The sequence below is a fragment of the Urocitellus parryii genome, chromosome 6, assembly GCF_045843805.1.
Source record: "Urocitellus parryii isolate mUroPar1 chromosome 6, mUroPar1.hap1, whole genome shotgun sequence".
In the NCBI taxonomy this organism is placed as follows: Eukaryota; Metazoa; Chordata; class Mammalia; order Rodentia; family Sciuridae; genus Urocitellus; species Urocitellus parryii.
This window is the reverse complement of record NC_135536.1, coordinates 149,203,702-149,224,442: the sequence shown is the minus strand read 5'-3', so window position 1 is coordinate 149,224,442 and position 20,741 is coordinate 149,203,702. Positions and strand designations below refer to the sequence as shown.

Below are 20,741 nucleotides of genomic sequence, written 5' to 3'. Positions count from 1 at the left end.
TAGCACCATAGTAAATAAACAAACAAACAAACAAACAAATAAACAAAACAAATTAGTCACATTCTATTTGCTTAAAATGATTTTAAAAAAAAAATCTTTAGTAATAGAAACTTAGGGAAATATATTTTTTTCATTTTTCATCAAACAGGTGGGATTATTAGAAGGGTGTGGCTGAGCCCAGATCATAAACTCCTAGGATAGGGAAGCAAATCAAGACCTGTCTAAAGTGTTCACCAAACTGACCCACTTGGCAGCACCCTCTCTAGTGTCCAGGTCTCCACTGCTCTGAGTGCAGCTTTCTGCTAACAAGAGCAGAAGAGGAAGTGGGAGTAGAAGGAAGCACCTGTGAGTGAAACTGGCTATCTGCAGGCAGTCCAGCAGAGTTGACCAGACATACTGTGACTTGGGTACCCATATCAGTCTAGAGAAAGGACAGTATTTTTCATGAAATCCCAAGCACTGAGCCACAGTTCATGGCATGACAAGGTCATGAATGGGGCAATGGATAAAGATGGGCACGGGGCAGAGGAGAGAAGGGGGGTTGCCTTGGAAATCAACCATGGGTCTAGACAACCAATCTCTTGGAAGCCCTATCTGAGGATGCAGCTGAAACCAAGGCCACCCTCCTTTTCTGATCAGAATCAGTTGAGAACCTGGGGTTTGTATAACCTAAAGTACTGCTCAGCACTGAGGGAGGGCAAGGCCAGGAGTCTGATAGGTTTTTCAACCTTAGGCCTCATACAGACAGTCTTGATGCTCTCTCTGGATGTAAGAGAGATGTACAGCTTCGGGAGAATTCTAACATAGCCCAAAGATTGAGAACTGTGGCTCTAATCCTCCTGTAAGGAGGAAATATTTGTCTTTGTCTATTTTATATTGCTGTAACAGAGCACTTGATACTGGGTAATTATAAGGAAAAGAGATTGTTTTGGTTATAGCTCTAGAAGCCCAAGAGCATGGCACTGGCATGATGCTCCTTGGAGGAGGGTTTCACAGTAGTTCAACTCATGATGCAAAGCCAAAGGGCAAGCAGCCATGTGCAATAGAAAGGGAAGGGCAAAGGAGCTGAACTGTTTTAAAACAACCCATTCTCACCAAAACAAATCCATTCCTGAAAGAAGTAACTAAGTCCCACTAGAGCAAGGACTCAGTCCTCCTGAGAAATGGCATTAATCTATTCATGAGGGCTCCCCATGGCCTAAAAACCTCTCAGTAGGCCCTACCACCTCTCAACACCTTTTGGGAATCATAGGTCAACATGATTTTTAGCAGGAATCACATCCAGTGAACCACATCCCAATGAACACAGGGGATGTTACCTACATCCTGGTAAAACTTATTGAATCAGGAGGGACAGATCATGGGGGAAAGAATACTGTCAAATCACAAATACACAAATGTTAGACTCTTCCTACAAGACCTCAGAAAGGTTTGTGACAGTGAGGAGCCCCAAAGCTGCAGTTTTCACAGATTGGTGGTGAACCAATCTGGGAAAATCAGTTTCAGATAAACTATTTCCACCCCATACCTTACTCCACATGCCTTGCCTCACCTTCACCTCCAACTCTACTTTTTTTCTTGCCAAAAAAAAAAAAAAAAGACAGAGAACCTGTGGTGTCCACCAAATATCACAGATTTGTTACTGGTAGCCAAGGGGACTCTTAGGTCAGTCAGCTCCATGGCCTGGGAAGATGATCTCTTCACGTCTTCCCTTCTAACTGCTGTCTGTCGATAGTGGAGAGTTTCATGAAGGCAGATCAGTAGAGCAGAGGAGAAAGACTGGGGGATGAAGGAGGAGAAGGAAAGAGGAAATACTGGGGAATGATATTGGCCAAATTATATTGTTATATTGTGTTCATGTACAAATCTGTAACAATAAATCCCACCATTATGTACGACTACACTGTACCAATAAAAATATGGGAAAAATAATGGAGAGATTCAAGAAGGAAATTCCTGAGGTACAGAGGAGTAAGTAACATTTTCCAATTTCTAAGAATATAGGAGGGACACCAGCAAACTATTCAAAGTTTCCCTGTGTGTCATAATTATTGCAACTTCATAATTTCCCCATGAGGATGACAGTACCAATAAATATATTGTCATGTAGAAAATGAAATGTCATTGCCCATATCATGCTGAAGCATAAAATACCTCCAACCTATCTCAGCGTTCTCTATCTGCAATGGTGCTGTGCAGAGGGGGTATCCTCTAAATAACTAAGTCCATTTAGAAATTGAAAATTCACTTTAGAAGATGTGCCATGCTAAAAATTAGACTTTAAAACCCGATTTCAAGGTTCTCTCCTCAAACATTGTTAACAGCTTTTTCTTTCCTCCAGATTTCATACTTGGGCTATTTACTGCTGTTTAACTATGTCATCCTGGTGCGGATGGATGGCTGGCCCTCTCTCCAGGAGTGGATTGTCATCTCCTACATTGTGAGCCTGGCATTAGAGAAAATACGAGAGGTGATTACTCCAAAGACTTGTCTAAGTACTTGAGCTAAGTACTGGCTCCAATTTCAAGTTTTATTGCAAAAACATTTCATACAAATGATAAGTACCAGGACTCTTTTCTTTTGAGTGTCATCATCCCATGTTTATCCCATTCACTTCTTTTAAATGTGTACATCCTCTCCGTCCAACTGAACTTGAACTTGTGAATAAAAACACAAGCTAAAATAAATCATATCCAATAATAAAAACAGGTCTAAATGCATACAAAAGCAAAAGCAAATGTTGCCAGCTACTTGAGATAAACCGATCACTATACTGGGTATACATTTGGCTTCATTTTCTGTCACCTTAAATTTGAGACTTTGGATCACACTGTGTACTTGCATGGTACAAGAATATATAAAAGCAGGGCCCCCAATGACAGGGAGCAAGAAAAACAGGCCAGAGGAGGGAAAGGAGTCAAGAGAACTGTGGTTTCCAGTAGAATCTGTCCCCAGCTTAATTCTGCAACGGATCTGAGTTGATTGGACACTGTAGAATCTGTTCTACCTTGAGAAAAGGGAGTGGAGCATTGTATGAACATCAGTCTGACTTTGGCACCCATCAGAGGAGCGATTACAATTGCCCAAGAACAAGCCTCCCATAAGGGGCAGGTATGGGCCTAACAGCAGCACCTGTAGCAGATGGGATGATCACACCCACCTGGCAAAAAGCTCCAGGTGATCTTTCTCGGTAAGGCTCAGAGCATCTGTTACAGAGGGAATAAGACTTTCAACTAAGTGTTAAAATAGAACAGATACGGTCTTACACTTGGATCTTACATCTCAGAAGACTTAAAATTAAAATGAAATGCCAAGAAGCCAACTTCTGCAGGCGGCACAGGAAATGTGGGCCAGGTAATTTCTGATATCATCCACAAGGTTTGAATTCACTATATTCATTTCAAAAGAGGAAGCTTGTATCCAGGCAAAACATGAACTTGAACTGAAAAATCACACAGCACAATTTCCTAACCTTTCTCCAAATACTACAGAACCAATACTATTATTTTGTGATTACTATTGACCCTTTTACTGAACTGTACAAATATGACAGTTAACCTCATCCAGGCATAGTGAGTTTTATGTCACAGGTCTAATGAGAGCCTGAGAAAACAAAAGAGTGCTGAATCCAAGACTGTACAATCAGTTTTCTACAACTACTCTTTCTTTTTGTGCTTGCTACAACTGAGACTTCCCAAGTGGCCCACCTGAATGCCTCTAGTGCAATTGTACTCCTTCTGGGCATCAGCCCTGAATTAAGACATGTTATTCCAGAAGCCTGCCCCCCCAGTTACAGGAAAGAGAGGCATCCATCAGCCAGTGCCAAAGGATTGTTAGACTAGGGAATCACTTCTATGTTGGCAGATCAATAGTCATCACCCCATCCTATGCCTGAGACCCTGGAATCTACCCACAATCTGCAGAACTAAAGGGATACCCTGGCATGGCAGCCCTCCCACCTACTGCAGCATCACTGCATGCCCATGCATGCTGCTTGCTAAATATTTTCCATTTTACTCTGGGGAAGTCTCCTTTTAATCAGTGTTGATTTTGAAAGGATAATATCTCAAGTAGGGGAAAACCTGGTTCAACTTTCCCCTGACTTGTCGTATTTAAGTTGCAAAGGAATTTTGGCAAATCAACCATTTCCTAACCTTATTCTGCCCATGTGGATCTCACCCCCCACACCACCACACCACACCATTGTGTAACCACATAGGATTCATTCCTGCTCTAGACTTTTCCTCTTGTATAAGTCTGGAATGTGGGCCAACAGGCATGTGTCCAATAATTAGAAAAGAAATCAAAAGGCATTTGCTTTAATTACAGCCAGAAGGAGATAATTTGGAAGGCATTTCCTGAGAGTTTATGAAACCCTGAATCTATGAATACAGAGGATTCCATGGAATTTCCCTTTCTAGATATCTGTCTGCCTGAGAAGATTAGTGTTCTGAGGTCTTGAGCAGAAAAGAGACCAGATGCCCTGGAATGTTCCACCAACCTTATCTTTCCAAGATTCTGAAAAAGACAAGGCCTCCAACAATGCACTCTTAGTTTATTGTTCTTTTCGGTTTGTTTTCAGATCCTCATGTCAGAACCAGGCAAACTCAGCCAGAAAATAAAAGTGTGGCTTCAGGAGTACTGGAACATCACTGATCTTGTGGCCATTTCCATGTTCATGATTGGAGCAATCCTTCGCCTCCAGAACCAGCCATACATGGGCTATGGTCGGGTCATCTACTGTGTGGACATCATCCTCTGGTACATCCGTGTCTTGGACATCTTTGGTGTCAACAAGTATCTGGGGCCCTACGTGATGATGATTGGAAAGATGGTTAGTAATGATTTCACATGAGTAACCAGGGATATTTTGGCTGTGGTTAGGATAAAAGACCAGGCCTTGGGTGTGGCTTTCTTCAGTTTCTTCTGGATTTTCCTTTGCAGCTGGTTTCTTATAGGAAATAACCTTTGCTTTGAAATACACAGTTCTCCTACATATTAATAACAATAAAATCTAGTGAAAAATGAGCTAAGGGCTTACTGTACTCACCTACATATATATGCATGCATCTCTCAATGTATATCAAGCACTCAATGCATACATCTTTTTTCTTTCATATAACTAGTTACTTTCATTTTTAAAAATTACTTCTGATTTATTATTAATAATTGCATTTTGACAGTAAAGATAAAAGAAAATATCTTCTTCTTTTATAAGAGTTTGCTTCACCTTACCAGGACATGAGAGAGCATCAGGTTTTAATGCAAACAGAATTCAGTAGCAAGATAGGTATCTCAAAATATTTACCCTACACCTTGATGAATGGAAACATTTTTAGCATTCTTTAGTACAGGAACCTGGATTTGATAATTCTATGAGGTTGCATCTACTTAAATGTTTTTATGGCAAAAAATATGATTGACAAACTCCTAATCTGTAGTGAAAGTTAGAAACAACAGGGACCCAGGGCTATTTCCTCACCTGTACTCCAGACCATCTCCAGCTCATGAGCAGCATGGAGTAGACACAGGTACTTCACGTGATTAGGCCAAGACAGATTTATTGTGAAATTTACTCTGAACAAGTCATAGAATATGAAACTAAACATGAACCAGCTGGTTATCATTACATTACCTAAAAAGCCTCAGTGTTAGCACTAGTGCCAGAAGAAAGGAAGCCTTCTAAGTGTAGGAATAACTCTTTATAGGGGGAATGGCTTTTAGACAATTTCAGTAAGAGCCCTTATCCTCAGGGATGTTAAAAACTAGAATTTCTACCATTTTAGCATCCACAGTAAACAGAGCATTGTTCATTATTGCCACTCATCATTTGTATGATGTATGAATAAATATTGGTGTACACTCTCAATTTATTTCTCAATTATCCTTTTGCCTACTTACGTATATCTCCCTTTTACTCCTTGTTCTCTCTCACAAACCCCCATCTTTTCTCAATTCTTCACATTTGCAGTTACTATAAGAATATCTGTTTACAGAAGTGTTAGTCATATTTCCATTACTTGTAACGAAATACAACCAATAAATTAAAGGAATTATTTTAGCTCATCGTCTGACTATTCATTGGCCCAGGTGCTTTGAGTCTGGGGCAAAGCAGCACATAGTAGCACAAACACATGGTGAGACAATCCCAAATCACAAGCCAGGGGGCGAAAAAGAGAAAGGAAGGAGCCTGGGTCCCAATATCCCCTTCAAGGGAATGCCCCAATGACCTAACTTCCTCCCACTAGCCCCCCCTCCCCCGTACCCCACCCTCGCTCCTAAAAGCTCCACCATTTCCTAATAATGCCACACTGGGGACCAAGGCTTTATTTAACACATGAACCTTTGTGGGACATTCTAGATCCAAACTATATCAATGAGCAATAACAGAGGAGAGGTCAGATGGAATAGGAGCTGATAAAGATGTTAATATTCTAGAGGAAGGTATATATGTTGTGTGGGATAGAAAAAACAAATAACCCATGGTTGGGAAGGAAAAAAGGGAAAGAAGCTTTATCCATCCTAATTAAGTATTTGTTGAGTCTTTGGAGAGAGCAATGAACAAGTATGAACTTGGCCCATGAGTCAAGAAAATAATGAATCATATATTCTCCTACTCAGATGATTGACATGCTCTACTTTGTGGTCATCATGCTGGTCGTGCTGATGAGTTTTGGAGTAGCCCGTCAAGCCATTTTGCACCCAGAAGAGAAACCTTCTTGGAAACTGGCCCGAAACATCTTCTACATGCCCTACTGGATGATCTACGGAGAGGTGTTTGCAGACCAGATAGACCGTAAGAATAGAATTCATAGTAAGATTCTCTTCCCTGCTTCTGAGGCAGATGATCAGATCCAAATTAACTGGATTATGTATTAATTTGGAAATAAAGCATTTTTCATTCTGCCATAGGCATCAAATTATTTTATGAAAAAATAAGTACAGTTTATGGAATATAGATTTTTTGAGACCTAAATCATTTCTTTTATTCTAAAACCCATTCACTAGAATTCTGAAAGATTCTCACTTACTTCAAGGGAAAGACAGCCCTGATATCTATCTTGTTACATGAATATAGTCCCAATGCCAATATCCCAGATTTTCTTTCATCCCAATGTCTTTCCCCCAAGGATAAAGCTGGTAGTTTTATTTCAGTAGAATGAACCTGAAAGCATGGTAGGGTACCTGATGCCTCTCATCATTCTCCTCTTCCAGCCATCAAAGCCCACTTTCTATATAGCGATCCATTTCTTCTTCACTACTGGTATTGTTCTTTAACTTCTTAATGTATTTGTTTATTTTTTAACTGACAATTTATTTTACATATTTATGGGGTAAAGTGTGATGATTCAAAACCTATATACAGGAGTGCTATTTTTATTGTCAACAATAACCCGGATGGTACCAGAGCAAATGAGTCACAATCCTGCTCAGACTTCTGGGGAATATAGACCCCAGCACCTCTGCAGGCTGAATTGTTAGGTCAGTGTCTCCTGAGTTGTAGGGACATAAAGTTCAAATGTTCTTATACCAATTTCATCAGGACAGTTAAGTCTTCACCAGTGAGCAAGGTGCTATAGTCTTATTTTCATGTCAGTACCAATGTATTTATTTAATGTATTTATTTATAAAATACAAGTTGTATTTTACCATGAAACAATATAATAGTATGTCTGATGCTTTTGAAGTTCTGCTGTTTGTGAACAGAAAGTTTCAGATATGTCTCTTATGTGAACACAGGTTGTCAATAGATATACTGCCACTATGTTAGACAGATAACAATTTGACTCAGTTTATTCTTTCTATCTTGTATCACATGATTCTGAACACATTATTATTACAGATATCACAAAATCAACTATTAGATGTGTTTGTAGCTTGATAAACCAGAACAAAAAATCTAATTAGTTTTGAAAGATTATTAGTGTAAGTAAATGTGCATATTTCTTAAAACTTTCTGGACTCCAGACACAAGCTACAATATTTTCATTGTTCAGTTTTTAAAATTAAATTGAGGAATGAGTGGAGATAAAGAAGTAAATTTAGAGATATATTATTTTCAGTAATACCATTAAATGTAGGTTTTCAGTTCTTGATCCATTACATAATAATTCTGTATTTATTTGTGCTTATGAGGTGCTTGTATTGGAATACAGGAAATGTTTGATTGGTTGACCAGTAAGCTAAAATGATCATCTGCCAGTGACATTATGTATTTTTCACAGTATTTTTAAGTAGTGAGCTTTTGCTGTTGCATATGACATATGGTAAATAAATATTCATAAAATGCATTTTTTAGAATTAATAATGTGTACAATTTTTCTAAACAAAGCAATTTCCGAGAGAAAATCCATAATTTCCAAGTTTGAAATATCTGCATTTCTTGACAGCAAAACAGTTATTATGCTTTACTTTTCTCTCAACTATCATCTTGTTTTCTTTCCTCCTCTCCTGTCACAACTAAAAAACAAAACAAACTCCTGCTTTCCAATCATTGTATAGTCTACGCCATGGAAATTAATCGTAAGTTTACATGCAATTGATGATCTGAATTCATGAAATGTGTTTACTAAACAGCTTTTTTATTACCTGATTACTGATATTCTTATACTGTTTTCAAATACATCTTTAGTTTTCCGGTGTTAATGATTTTTTAAACTGAAAGTAAAAAATAAACAAAGTATAAATTCAACATTGGGATTATCCTGTTTTCCCCCTCTGGGAAACAGATCTCCTGTGATAAAGGTGGCATTTCAAATGAGCACAGAAAGAAAAGATTATTTTTCATATGTGGTCCCAGAACAGTTGATTTGAGAGGTTAGTGGGTTCCTTACCCCACATTCTAGAATGAAGTTATTTTCAAAGTTAATGTACAAATATAATCAAAAAAGAACCAGAATACAACATAAGTTAACATTAAATACTTAGAAGACATGATAACTTTCTAGTAGATAACTATTTGGATGACATCATAAAGATGGATTTGTCTGTTCAATCATTAAGAACTTTTGTGTAAGAAAAACAATAAAGAAATGGGAAAATGTTTATAAATACGACAAACTAAAATTGACTACCTCTGTGTGCAGATATGAGTTTTCTTACCTTCTTTGTATGTTATTTTTTACTGGAAAATTAACGTACACGAAATAAGAAAAATCATATTAAAAAGGAAAGAGACTATCTAATTGCATGTAATGGATATTTATTCTTTTCTTATTATATGTAAAAAGCAAGCACAAAAACACAAACATTTCTTTCAGCTCCTTGTGGTGAAAACCTCTATGACGAGGATGGCAAGAGGCTCCCTCCCTGCATCCCAGGGGCCTGGCTCACACCTGCTCTCATGGCATGCTATCTACTAGTAGCCAACATCCTGCTGGTTAACCTGCTGATCGCTGTTTTCAAGTACGTGTCATGGCTGTTGACCATGCCCTTACATTTATTGCCTTTTAAATTTTTGGTTTAATCTCAGAAATCACCCATGTACCAAGTATTTGCAAAGAAGCTCATTAGGGCTTTCATATGAATAGAATGGTTGTAGTCTTTTTGATTCAACTTTAATCAGTCTAATGTATTCATAAATCAAGAGTTGGCACTTAAATACACTTAAATTTAATCTTGATTCATAATTTAACACTGTAGTATTTTAATCTAATCAAAATGTTTTCTTAGGCAAAAGTTCCCTGAGAGATTTGGTCAAGTTGTGCTTTTCATTCATGATAAGAGACACAGAAAGCAAAACTAATTTCAGATACTGCTATAATTACTATAACACATATTCTTATTATTTGCAGAATAAATGGTCTAAGAAAAATGGTTTAAGTTACTGAGTCAAGCTTCTTATAAAATTTGCCCACCTGGCATTATATGATGAGTATGTTGACAATGCTTAATAACTGTTGAAAAATTATTTTCACTTCTAAGATGAAAAATATGAGGGAAAAATACTTCATGGAAATTTAAATCTTAAAACTAAACAGAAGAGAACCTGGTCCTAATACCTAGCTTGAGAGATGAGAAAACTAAGGTCACAAGACAGTAACTGGCTTTTCTAAAGTCCCAGTATTGGAAGATCCTACAATCCTGTGCTTATGGTCTCCCATTGGAAGCTAAAACAAAATAAAGTTTGTACCTATCCTACATCCTAAATAACATGCCTTGAATCAAATAAGTTCAATAGTTGATTCAGTTACCAACAAATAAAAGTCATCATTTAGTTGTTTGATAAAAAAGTTTATATTTTTCAAAATTATATTTCTCAAAATTTCCTCGGCATAGACTATGGTGTGGTTTATGCAAGAAAGCAGGGGGCAGCAATTTAATACACTTAATTCTTAATTCTCTATATGAGTAAAATATCATTAAGTATAAATAATAGATTGATAGATAAACCAAACATTGATAGATAAACCAAAAAATTAGGTAATCAAGGAATCAACTGACACTAAAAGGCCATTTCATATAATTTCAATGTCAGTAACTGATAGCTTTGGGAAATCACAATAAAAAGTAATATGTAACATGTTTTCTTTTAAAAGCAATACCTTCTTTGAAGTAAAGTCAATATCCAACCAAGTGTGGAAGTTCCAGCGATATCAGCTGATTATGACATTTCATGACAGGCCTGTCCTGCCCCCTCCAATGATTATTTTAAGCCATATCTACATAATCATTATGCGTCTCAGTGGTCACTGCAGGAAAAAAAGAGAAGGGGACCAGGAAGAACGGGACCGTGGACTAAGTATGTTCAAGACTTTCCATTTCTATTTTGGGTTTATTTTTAAAAAACTCTTTCCACTGGACACCAACATAGAAACTCCCACTAAACTATTTACATGTGTGAAAAACACAACAAACCAACTGCTGTGCTTTTCAGAATGCTTCTTATTTTCTGTTGATTTTTTTCTATTGTTGTTCATTTATTAGTAATTAATGTTGCTGAAAGTCTTCTCATGGAGATAAGCTGAGAGTTTTTAAAAATATCTCTTCTATATACATTTATATATGCATTCAATGTTCCTTTCAAAATGTTTGAATTTGTTGCATCTAAAGATGTTGAGAAAATAATGCTATACACTTTTTCATAAAAGACATGCAAAAGATTTGCTGAGAAATATTACTTCATTTCACTTTCTTAATAGATGTAATCAGGGCTGTTTGTTTTCTTTCTTTTTCTTTTTTTACCAAAAAGTTATCATTTTGCTCCAGTAGAAAGACCATTACTACACATGACAGCCCCACCCCCTTAGCTAACAATCAATTGGAAGAGTCAGAGAACTACCTACAAGGGAGCTTACTTAAAGTTGTGCTATGAAATTCGCAGTGATGCAACTAAAATGATTCTTCAGGGATCTGGCTTGGTTTTCACGTGGCCAACACTTCTCCCTTTATGCAGAGCTCTTCCTCAGCGAGGAGGAACTGAAGAGGCTGCACGAGTTCGAGGAGCAATGCGTGCAGGAGCACTTCCAGGAGAAGGAGGACGAGCAACAGTCGTCCAACGACGAGCGCATCCGGGTCACTTGTGAGAGGTGCGAGCAGATGGTCCTAGGCCAAGGGTGTGCAGACTCCCGCCCCTCCTTTGAAGAGGGATGCTAAGGCTTATTTCAACATTGGCTCTGCATTCTCCTGTTGATTCAGTTTTTAAAAGTTTTTAAAAGTTTTCCCCCCAAATAATGTGAAAGTTACCAGGTGGTGACTGTGGATTGTACAGAGAAGTAAATGATAACATTTATTACAAACATTCAGGCCAAAAAGGTCCCTTCCCAAGTGTGGGCATTTACCCCATTTAAGTTTAAAAAAACAAACAAACAAGTTTTGCATGATTAGAGTGAACTGTAAGCCAGAAGAAGCCCTCTTTCACCCTGTATTTGTACAGGGTGTTCCTTTTGCCCAGCATAGTCTTCCCCTAGGGCTTGACCTCCTCCTCCAGCCTCACTGCCTGTTGCTGTAGTTGAAACACCCTTCCTAACCTTGCAGTCAGAGGTCAAGAACCTCACCTCTGTGCTCCCATGAGATTGGGACCTGGGTGGGATGAGGTCTGTTCCCCATGAGGGTGGAGTCCTCTAAATTAGAGTGGGGTCTTCCAAACACCTTTTTTCTTTATAACTTTTTATTTGTTCTTATTACGGTAGATCATTTATGCACTTTGATATGTCATACATAAATGGGGTATAATTTTTCATTTTTTGATTGTACATGGTGTAGAGTCACATTGGTCATGCAGTCATATACTTACATTTTTATGGGGCAACCACTCAGAAGACACACTAAGTCCAAATTTTAAACAAATCAAAGAATTTTATTGTACCTATATTATCCTGGCTAAGGACGCTTCTGCCATGTCCAAACAGCCTTCTGATAGAAGTGTACTGGGCTGTCTGAGGTTCCAATATTAAGGAATAAATCCACATCCTATGGAATCTGCAAATTGCAAGCAAGCAGGATACAAGGGCTGAGAAAAACAGTTAGCAGAGCAGAATCAGACAACCACATCCTGGGTTCAAGCACAGTTGTGGTTGTACATCTTGGGTTGGAGTACGTTTACAGATGTATGAAGCACAGAAAAACAAATTTTTAATACTTTTTAAAAAACAGCTTATATAACAGTCTTACATGAGAACCATAGTGGAGTTACTATGGTTATATTTACTATTTTATTAATCTATATTTTTAATCCATAATCTATAACTTATTAATTGTATTGATTAATTCAGATCATAACATACATAAGGTAATAATGTCTGTTTCATTCTACTATCCTTCTTATCTTCCTATCTCATCCTCTCCCTTCACTCCCCTCTACCTAAAGTACCTCTATTTTTCCCTAGGGCCTCCATCCCCTTTTTGTGAATTAGCATCCATATTTCAAAGAAAACATTCAGCCTTTGGTTTTTTGAAATTGGCTAATTTCACTTAGCATAATATTCTCCAACTCCATCCATTCACTAGCAAATACCACAATCTCATTATTTAAAGCTGAGTAATATTCCATTGAATAAATATGTCACATTTTCTTTATCCATTCATCTACTGAAGGGTACTTAGGTTGGTTCCATAGCTTAGCTATTGTGAATTGAGCTTCTATAAAAATTTATGTGGCCAAGTCACTATAGAAGATTAATTTTAAGTCCTTTGGGTCTAAACCAAGGAGTGGGATAGCTGGGTCAAATGGTGGTTCCATTCCAAGTTTTCTGAGGAATCTAGATACCACCTTCCATAGTGGTTGCACCAATTTGCAGTTCCACCAGCAACGTATGAGTGTACCTTTTCCCCACATCCTGCCAACATTTATTGTTGCCTGTATTCTTAATGATTGCCATTCTGACTGGAGTGAGATGAACTCTTAGTTTTGACTTGCATTTTTCTAATTGCTAGAGATGTTGAGTATTTTTTCATATATTTTTGATCGATTATATCTCTTTTTCTGTGAAGTGTCTATTTAGATCCTTAGCCCATTTGTTGATTGGGTTATTTGGTGGGTTTTTGTGTGTGTGTGTGTGTGTGTGTGTGTGTGTATGTTTTGAGTTCTTTTTATAGCCTAGAGATTAATGCTCTATCTGGGGTGAATGTGGTAAAGATTTTCTCCCAATCTGGAAGCTTTCTCTTCACATTATTGATTGTTTCTTTTGCTGAGAAGAAGCTTTTTAGTTTGAATCCATCCCATTTATTGATTCTTGATTTTACTACTTGTGCTTTAGGGGTATTGTTAAGGAAGTCAGATCCTAGTCCAATGGTGAAGATTTGGGCCTACTTTACTTCTAGTTAGTGCAGGGTCTCTGTTCTAGTACCTAAGTCTTTGATCCACTTTGAGTTGAGTTTTGTGCAGGGTGAGAGAGAGGATTAATTTCATTTTGTTACATGTGGCTTTCCATTTTTCCCAGCACCATTTGTTGAATAGGCTTTCTTTTCTTCAGTGAATGTTTTTGGTAACTTTGTCCTGTATGAGATAACTGTATGTGTGTGGTTTTATCTCTGTGTCTTCTATTCTGCACCATTGGCCTATGTGTCTGCTTTGGTGCCAATACCATGCTATTTTTGTTACTATAGTTTTGTAGTATAGTTCAAGGTCTTGTATTGTGATGCCTCCTTCTTCACTTTTCTTGCTAAGGATTGCTTTGGCTATTCTGGGTCTCTTATTTTTCCAAATGAATTTCATGGTTGTTTTTTCTGGTTCTATGAAGAATATCATTGGGATTTTGATAGGAATTACATTAATTCTGTATCATGCTTTTGGTAATGTGGCCATTTTGACAACATTAATTCTGCCTATTTAGGAGCATATGAGATCTTTCCATCTTCTAAGGTCTTCTTCAATTTCTTTCTTCAGTGTTCTGTAGTTTTCATTGTAGAGATCTTTCACCTCTTTTATTAGATTATTTCCAAGTATACATCCTCAGGACCCAGCAGAATCATCATAGTCCACACGATAGTGCTTAATCATGCCAAAAGAATGAATTCATGAGTGTGTAAATCCATGAAGGGGTAAGTGAAGGCTGAAGGTCCTGAAGGGACAGAGTGATATTTTTTGGAGCTTGATGACATTGCCTTACCCTAAATTGGGAAAGAGTTACCAGCAAACTTTAGACAAGAACAATAAATCCTTGCTATGTTTTTTAAAAACTCATAATCTTTTAGAATATTATAACTTACTAAAAGCAATTTAAGTTTGTTAAATATCTTCATAACTGATAATACATAGTTCTAATGAGTTTTAACTCTCAATATGGGTGTAATGAGCATGGAAAAGGAGACATGACTAAGGGGATTCTGGCTCATTCTTGTTTTTTGAGTACTCAAAATTAAAATGCTTTGATACAAATGTTTTTCAAATATGTATATTGAAAAACAAAATCATGGTAGGACTTCAAAAAGACATTTCAGCAAACAAGTACCAATCAAGAGACCCAACATTTACATCAGAATTCACAGACATACCTTGAAGTTTCCCTGGTATGTGCCCAGGCAATTGACTATACCCTAACCCACTGGAGGGGAAAAGTCTCTGACAGCTGACCCCTTTCCTCTCCTAGTCCCAGTCACCTTGTAATCCAACCAAGCCCAACCAGCCAAACTCAAGGGTTACCTACACCAACTTTTGGCCTTAGTAAGGTACATTGTCAATAAAATTTTGAAACACTTATTTGATATTTTAACAATAATTGCTAAACTTTCAATATATAAAAATTATTTCTACATAAAACAAGTTATCCCTTGTAGACAGTCTAAAAATTTCCACCTTTTAGTTAGATATTAACTTGAATTTAGTCATGGACAACCATTTACAATGGAAATTGTGTTTTGTTTTTCTCTACCTCTCCACCTTCTCCCTTCCCGAAGCATTGTTTGGATTTTTACCATTCTTGGAACAAGGCTTCAAGAATGTGGTTATCAGATCACTACCAAATTGCATTTTTCTCCTGGGGCTCTGTGCATACGTAATAGAAATGAAAAAAAAATACTACTTCCTGTTTCCCTTGGCTCAGGTCCCCAAAAGTGATGGGAGCACATTCCTGCCCCTCCATTTCCTTTTATTGACCTTGTCTAGGCTGACTCACAGGTGAATGCCTAAGACAAAAAGAAGTTTGGGGAGAAGGGAGCTTCCGTCCCTCTAATCAGGACAGCTGGGGAACAAGGGATAAGGTGGAAGAATGGAAGGAAAATTAGTTATTTGTACCTAACTTTCAGCACCTGTTATTACTTTTAATATCCATCTCTGAGTATTTGGACACTTCTAATTTTTCAATATTCTTGATATATTAATTTGATTTTATTTTCTGTATCACCATTCACCATTTGATGATTCTCCTGCTCTTCTCTCAGTGGTTTGTGCACCATCCTAGTGCAGAGTCTGGTTAAAAGTACATCATTCCCGGGATTCCACCTCTTGGGTCCCCTTCTTCCTCCGGGAGAAGTCTTTTCTGCTGTCCTTTAATAAACTTCTAATTTCTACTCTGAAAAAAAAAAGTACATCATTCCCTTCCCTGTTTCCCTATTTCCTGAAAAGGTTTCCTGAAAAGGTTCCTGAGACAGCAATTCTCATAACTCATTCATACCAACATGTTCACAAAGATGTTCTTAAGGGTATGTTGAACGATTCCGTGTGGGGACCAAATCTGTAGCTTTCTCCTACTGCTTGGAAATTACAAGTAAAATTCTAACAATTTAACCACATACTCTTATCATAAAATGTCAACATTTTGTAAGACCCAACATTTAGTCCCTTAGCAAGAGATTTGTGAGATGATTGAGTATTGAGTTAATGTAACATTGAGTTGCAACTCAATATTTAAGCCAAAGTCGTACCCAGCATGCCCACCTGGATCTGGAGAACTGTGAGCACTTCCTCACAGTTCTCCTTCCAAACTTGGACATTTTCTGTGCTATGGGCTCTATGAATGGTATCATCATTCAGCTACTTTAGCAAGACAGAAAGTGGCAAGATATTGTGGCACCTCCCTCTCCCTCACTGACAATCAAGTTCCCCTTGCAGGTAATGTAGGGTCCACTCACTTCCTGTCTCTGCTGCCAGCACACACTGAGGTCTCCATACCCCTTTCTGCTCTTTGAATCCGTGTTGCATTCTGCAGACTCAAATTGGGTCCTGTGCCTCTCATCCACCAGCTCCCTTTAAAGGTCTGTTCTCAGGGCTGCAAGGCCCTGCCTTGTCTCTGGCCTTACTCTAGACTGTTCTCATCTTCACGCTCCATATTCCAAGTCTTGGCCTTTTATTTACTAAAAGTTCCAAGTCATTCCTGCCACACGGGGCTTTGCACATATTGTTCTTTTTGTTTGGTACACCACACCCTTTCTCCCTGTTCATCCTGTGAATCTCTGCTCAAATGCCAGTTCCTGATGGAAAATTTCCCTTACCACCTCACACCTTAGACTGGCTCAGGATCCTTGGTTTCTAAGCTCCATGAAGTCTGACACCATGTCTATATTTTGTTTGCCAAAATTATGTCTAGCATCTGCACATCTTCACATAGTAGGAAGGAGATTTTTTTGTTTTTGTTTTTGAATGAATGCATGGATGACTCAAAAATTTATCTCTCCTGACTCAAATACAAATTTCTATCCTATCCTCAACCAGAGTATCAAAAAAGAGGGAATCAACTATGCTTCCTCTGGGTTCAAAACACTGATTTTCCTGTTAGGAACCAGGAACAACCTCAAGTTACACAGGTTTATGGCGTAATTGCCAGGAAGAATACTTAATATCAGCAACACCAAAATAAGGGCTGGTGTTGGCAGGTAATGTCTGCTTGAAGGGACAACCTGAGACAATCAAGAGAGCCAGTGGGCTGAAAACATTTGATAGATAACTTCTGCTAGCACAACCAAGGTAGAACTTGTCGACCTGAATATTCTATTTTCATCATACCAGGTAAATAACTAGTTATGTGTATCATCAATTTGAGCTTCAAGACTCCTTCTGTGTCTTCTGTAAATCAACTGTGAAACACATTGTTCTCTTTATGATTCAGCGTCCCTTATCACAGGTCTACAGGTTCAAGATCAATTAAGTTGGAAAAAATCTTTCCTAACAAAACTTAGAGTTTAACTTCTCAAACAAGGAGACACATATTATCCATTGTGTTTTCCTTTTTTCTGTGGCTTCATGCAAGCTTAGCACCAAACCTAATGTTTGGTTAGAGTAAGTACATTAGACTGGGTTTTTAGAATGTGTAGTGTATATTTCAAAATGTATAGAATGCAATTTTAAAATTATATTTCAATACAGTTGGCCCTGTACTTAAGGAGATATCGACATTAGACTAGCCAAACCTATCATAGCAGATTCTTATTCTGCTGAAATATTCTATTAGGTGGTTTTGGGTCAGATTTGTATATGAGTCTGGATTAAGGTCTCATACTTGCTGAAGGTTTGATCAGCAATATGTGGCTTTGAAATATTTTTGTTTGATATCCTCTTTCCATGTGAGTTGGAAAAGAAGGTGCTAGCAGAAGAAACCCAAACAAGAAGACAAGCTAGTGACTAAAAGAGGAATGGAAACAGAGATCAGTCTTGGGAGGTGGATGATGTCTCAGATGTAAAGAAGGACATATAGAAAAGACAAATATGCAGTGATGGGAAGGTCATTTGGGGTTGATCCCAGCTGAATGTCATCATCTTATAAATTAATAGAAGTCAAAGATGTTTGAATGAAAGGAAAGGAGTGGAATTAATGGAATTTTAATGTTCACAGTGAATGACAATCTTGTTACTCATCTGATTTTGAGAGCCAGTTCAGGAAAAGATGCAGACATCAGGCAGATACAGATAAAAATATCCACTTTATTAGTCATAAAAGTTTACTGGAGGGTGTGGCTGACTTCTTTCCAAGAACACATCCAGAAGTGAACATGCCCACTCAGTTACAGGCAGCAGTGGCCCCTGAAGCCTCCTTCTCATGGGCTGAGTCAGCCTTCCCACTCAGCTTACCATAGGACCAAGACAAAGTGAGAACCAAGTTCCTAGCAGGCAGTTCCTTTTCAAAGACAGAAATAAAAGCATGCTGGTGCCCTGATTCCCAAACTCCAATCATAAACGCAGTCCTCCCTGAAAAGAAATAAACTGTTGGATAGACGTCAGGAGCATTAATCTAATGAGAAGTCTAGGTACAAAGAAAGAAAAAAATGGTAATGAGGGAAAAGTACCCCCAACCCAATCAAGATTATGGTCACGAAGTCAGTAAGAATTTAAGTCAAGTGAGTTTACTTTTAGGGGAAATATACTAGGAAAGAAGATTGCTTCTCAGGAATACTGAAGATCCAACTAAAATTGAATAACGTGGTTTTGGATTGGGTCAAGTCATTGTCACTCCCTTGACTTTCATCAGTTACACTTTATAGTCCAAAGGCAAAGATGCAAAAAGTCAACACACATAGGGCAAGGAGGTTGAAGGGCTGGCTATGTGTGCTCCTGCAGGCACCTTTTTTTCCTTGCCCAACTCTGGAGTCCTGATAAGGATAGAAGATGAGTTTAGGATAGGCACTATTGTGTTAGAGGTAAGGGAGAGATAACCTGAGATATTAATAAGGCTCCATTGGTGGCCAACCACAGAGTCTGACCCAAATAGAAAGTGGAGCATAACCAGAAAAGGATAATGATTTAGAACACTTGAATTCTAGAAACCCAGGAGGTTTGAGTATGACCATGTAAGTATATGTAAATAACATAGAGCTAGAATTCCATAGAGCTTGATGTCCTTTTAATAACTATTCAGTATGTTGTTTATTACAAAGACTGAGAAAACCAGAAGATTTAAGACTCCAGTCTTGTTCTTTTATTAGTAGTCTTCACTCAGTCTTTCATATATAAAAACTCTGCAAGTCAGCACAAGGTTCTTTCCTGGGTGTTCTCCCTGTAATTACTAAATTTAAAAGACAGTCTTATATAAGGAAATAGATGAAAACTAAAATAGCTGGGTGTAAAATTTAGAATGGTTTAGACAATGTTATAATCTATAGATCTGGAATAAAATTACAAGGCAGGAATAGTCTTAGAACTCAAGGGTAAAACATGGAGTTCTTCAAGTATGAACTAGACCTAATGCCACTAACATCATGTTTTTCATGTGAACATTTAATTTGACATTAAGGAAATGGTCCCATATAATTTATGAGATGCCTCATGTAGGCAAAGGGCGATTGTTTTACATAAAAAGATGACTGCACATAAAATAAGTTTTAATAACTGGCTTAGTACAGAACTCCAAGTGTCTAAGTCCTATCCTTTGGAAAAACACATAAGGATTCTTACCATGAGCACATGAATTTGGACCTCATATTAAATAGTTTATAGAGTTTATTCAGTGTCCAATAAAATTATGTGCAGGTAGTCTTTTGGAAGTTACTACAAAAGTTCTACATATACATAAGTTCCATACTGTTGCGTGTATTAGTATTTCAACAAAATAGAAAATGTAATATAAAATTATTTTATCAAAAATGTGTTTTCATTTAATTACTTTAATGGTAGTGTTATTGTACTCAAAATCAAGTACTCTTAGTAATAGATATGCCAAGATACAGAGAAGATTTGCAAAGACACCTTATTTCACATAATTGTGTATTTTAGCACTTATACAGTTCATGGATACTTTCTTGTGTACAATTCCCTTAATTCTCACAACACCATCATTCTACACATATTATTGTTGTTTTATAATGGACTCACAGTGACAGACACCTGATAAAGAGAAGTTGGAGGGGCAACTTTATCCCCAATTTGAATACAAGCACATCTCAAAAGGAACCCTGAGGTTGACAACATCTTAATCAAAAACAACCTTGCTGTTTTTCTGAAAATCAAGCTAAACAGACAAAAAGAGTCGGGATATACAATGCCAGTTGTCAATCTAGTACCATTATACTGCACTTTCTAGATTTTAAAAAATAAGTATATACACATATGAACATGCGCGCGCGCACACACACACACACACACACACACGCATCAGGTTTTGAAACCAATTAGGGCAGTACGTGCACCTTTTTAACAGAAGAACCCAAAGACCAATCTATACTAATCTCTGAATCAAGCAAAAAAGGAATCCAAAGGGAGTGGGAAACACAGCGATTATTGATCAAGGCCAATTAAACAAATTAGGTTATGGGCTCCTCAGTGACTTTAATAGGAACACACATGAATCAGTGAAGGGCAGGGTAAATAGTGCCATATATCAAGTGGTACTTAAAATTCTATTCAAAGGCAAGAGAATGATTAATCGGGGCCCAGT

General features: G+C 37.6%; 1 protein-coding gene across 2 annotated transcripts in view; it reads left to right on the top strand.

Annotated features, from left to right (window-relative positions):
* Trpm1 (transient receptor potential cation channel subfamily M member 1) overlaps window positions 1-20,741 on the top strand; it is a 129,908-nt gene that overhangs the window by 99,573 nt on the left and 9,594 nt on the right. Inside the window, exons 20-26 of one of the 2 annotated variants that reach the window (XM_077799379.1) lie at window positions 2,342-2,470; window positions 4,583-4,834; window positions 6,622-6,796; window positions 8,503-8,523; window positions 9,261-9,405; window positions 10,539-10,741; window positions 11,396-11,528. In XM_077799379.1, coding sequence (XP_077655505.1) covers window positions 2,342-2,470; window positions 4,583-4,834; window positions 6,622-6,796; window positions 8,503-8,523; window positions 9,261-9,405; window positions 10,539-10,741; window positions 11,396-11,528 — 1,058 coding nt within the window. Of the gene's footprint in view, window positions 1-2,341; window positions 2,471-4,582; window positions 4,835-6,621; window positions 6,815-8,502; window positions 8,524-9,260; window positions 9,406-10,538; window positions 10,742-11,395; window positions 11,529-20,741 lie in introns of both variants that reach the window. The other variant, XM_077799378.1, reaches the window with a different exon arrangement.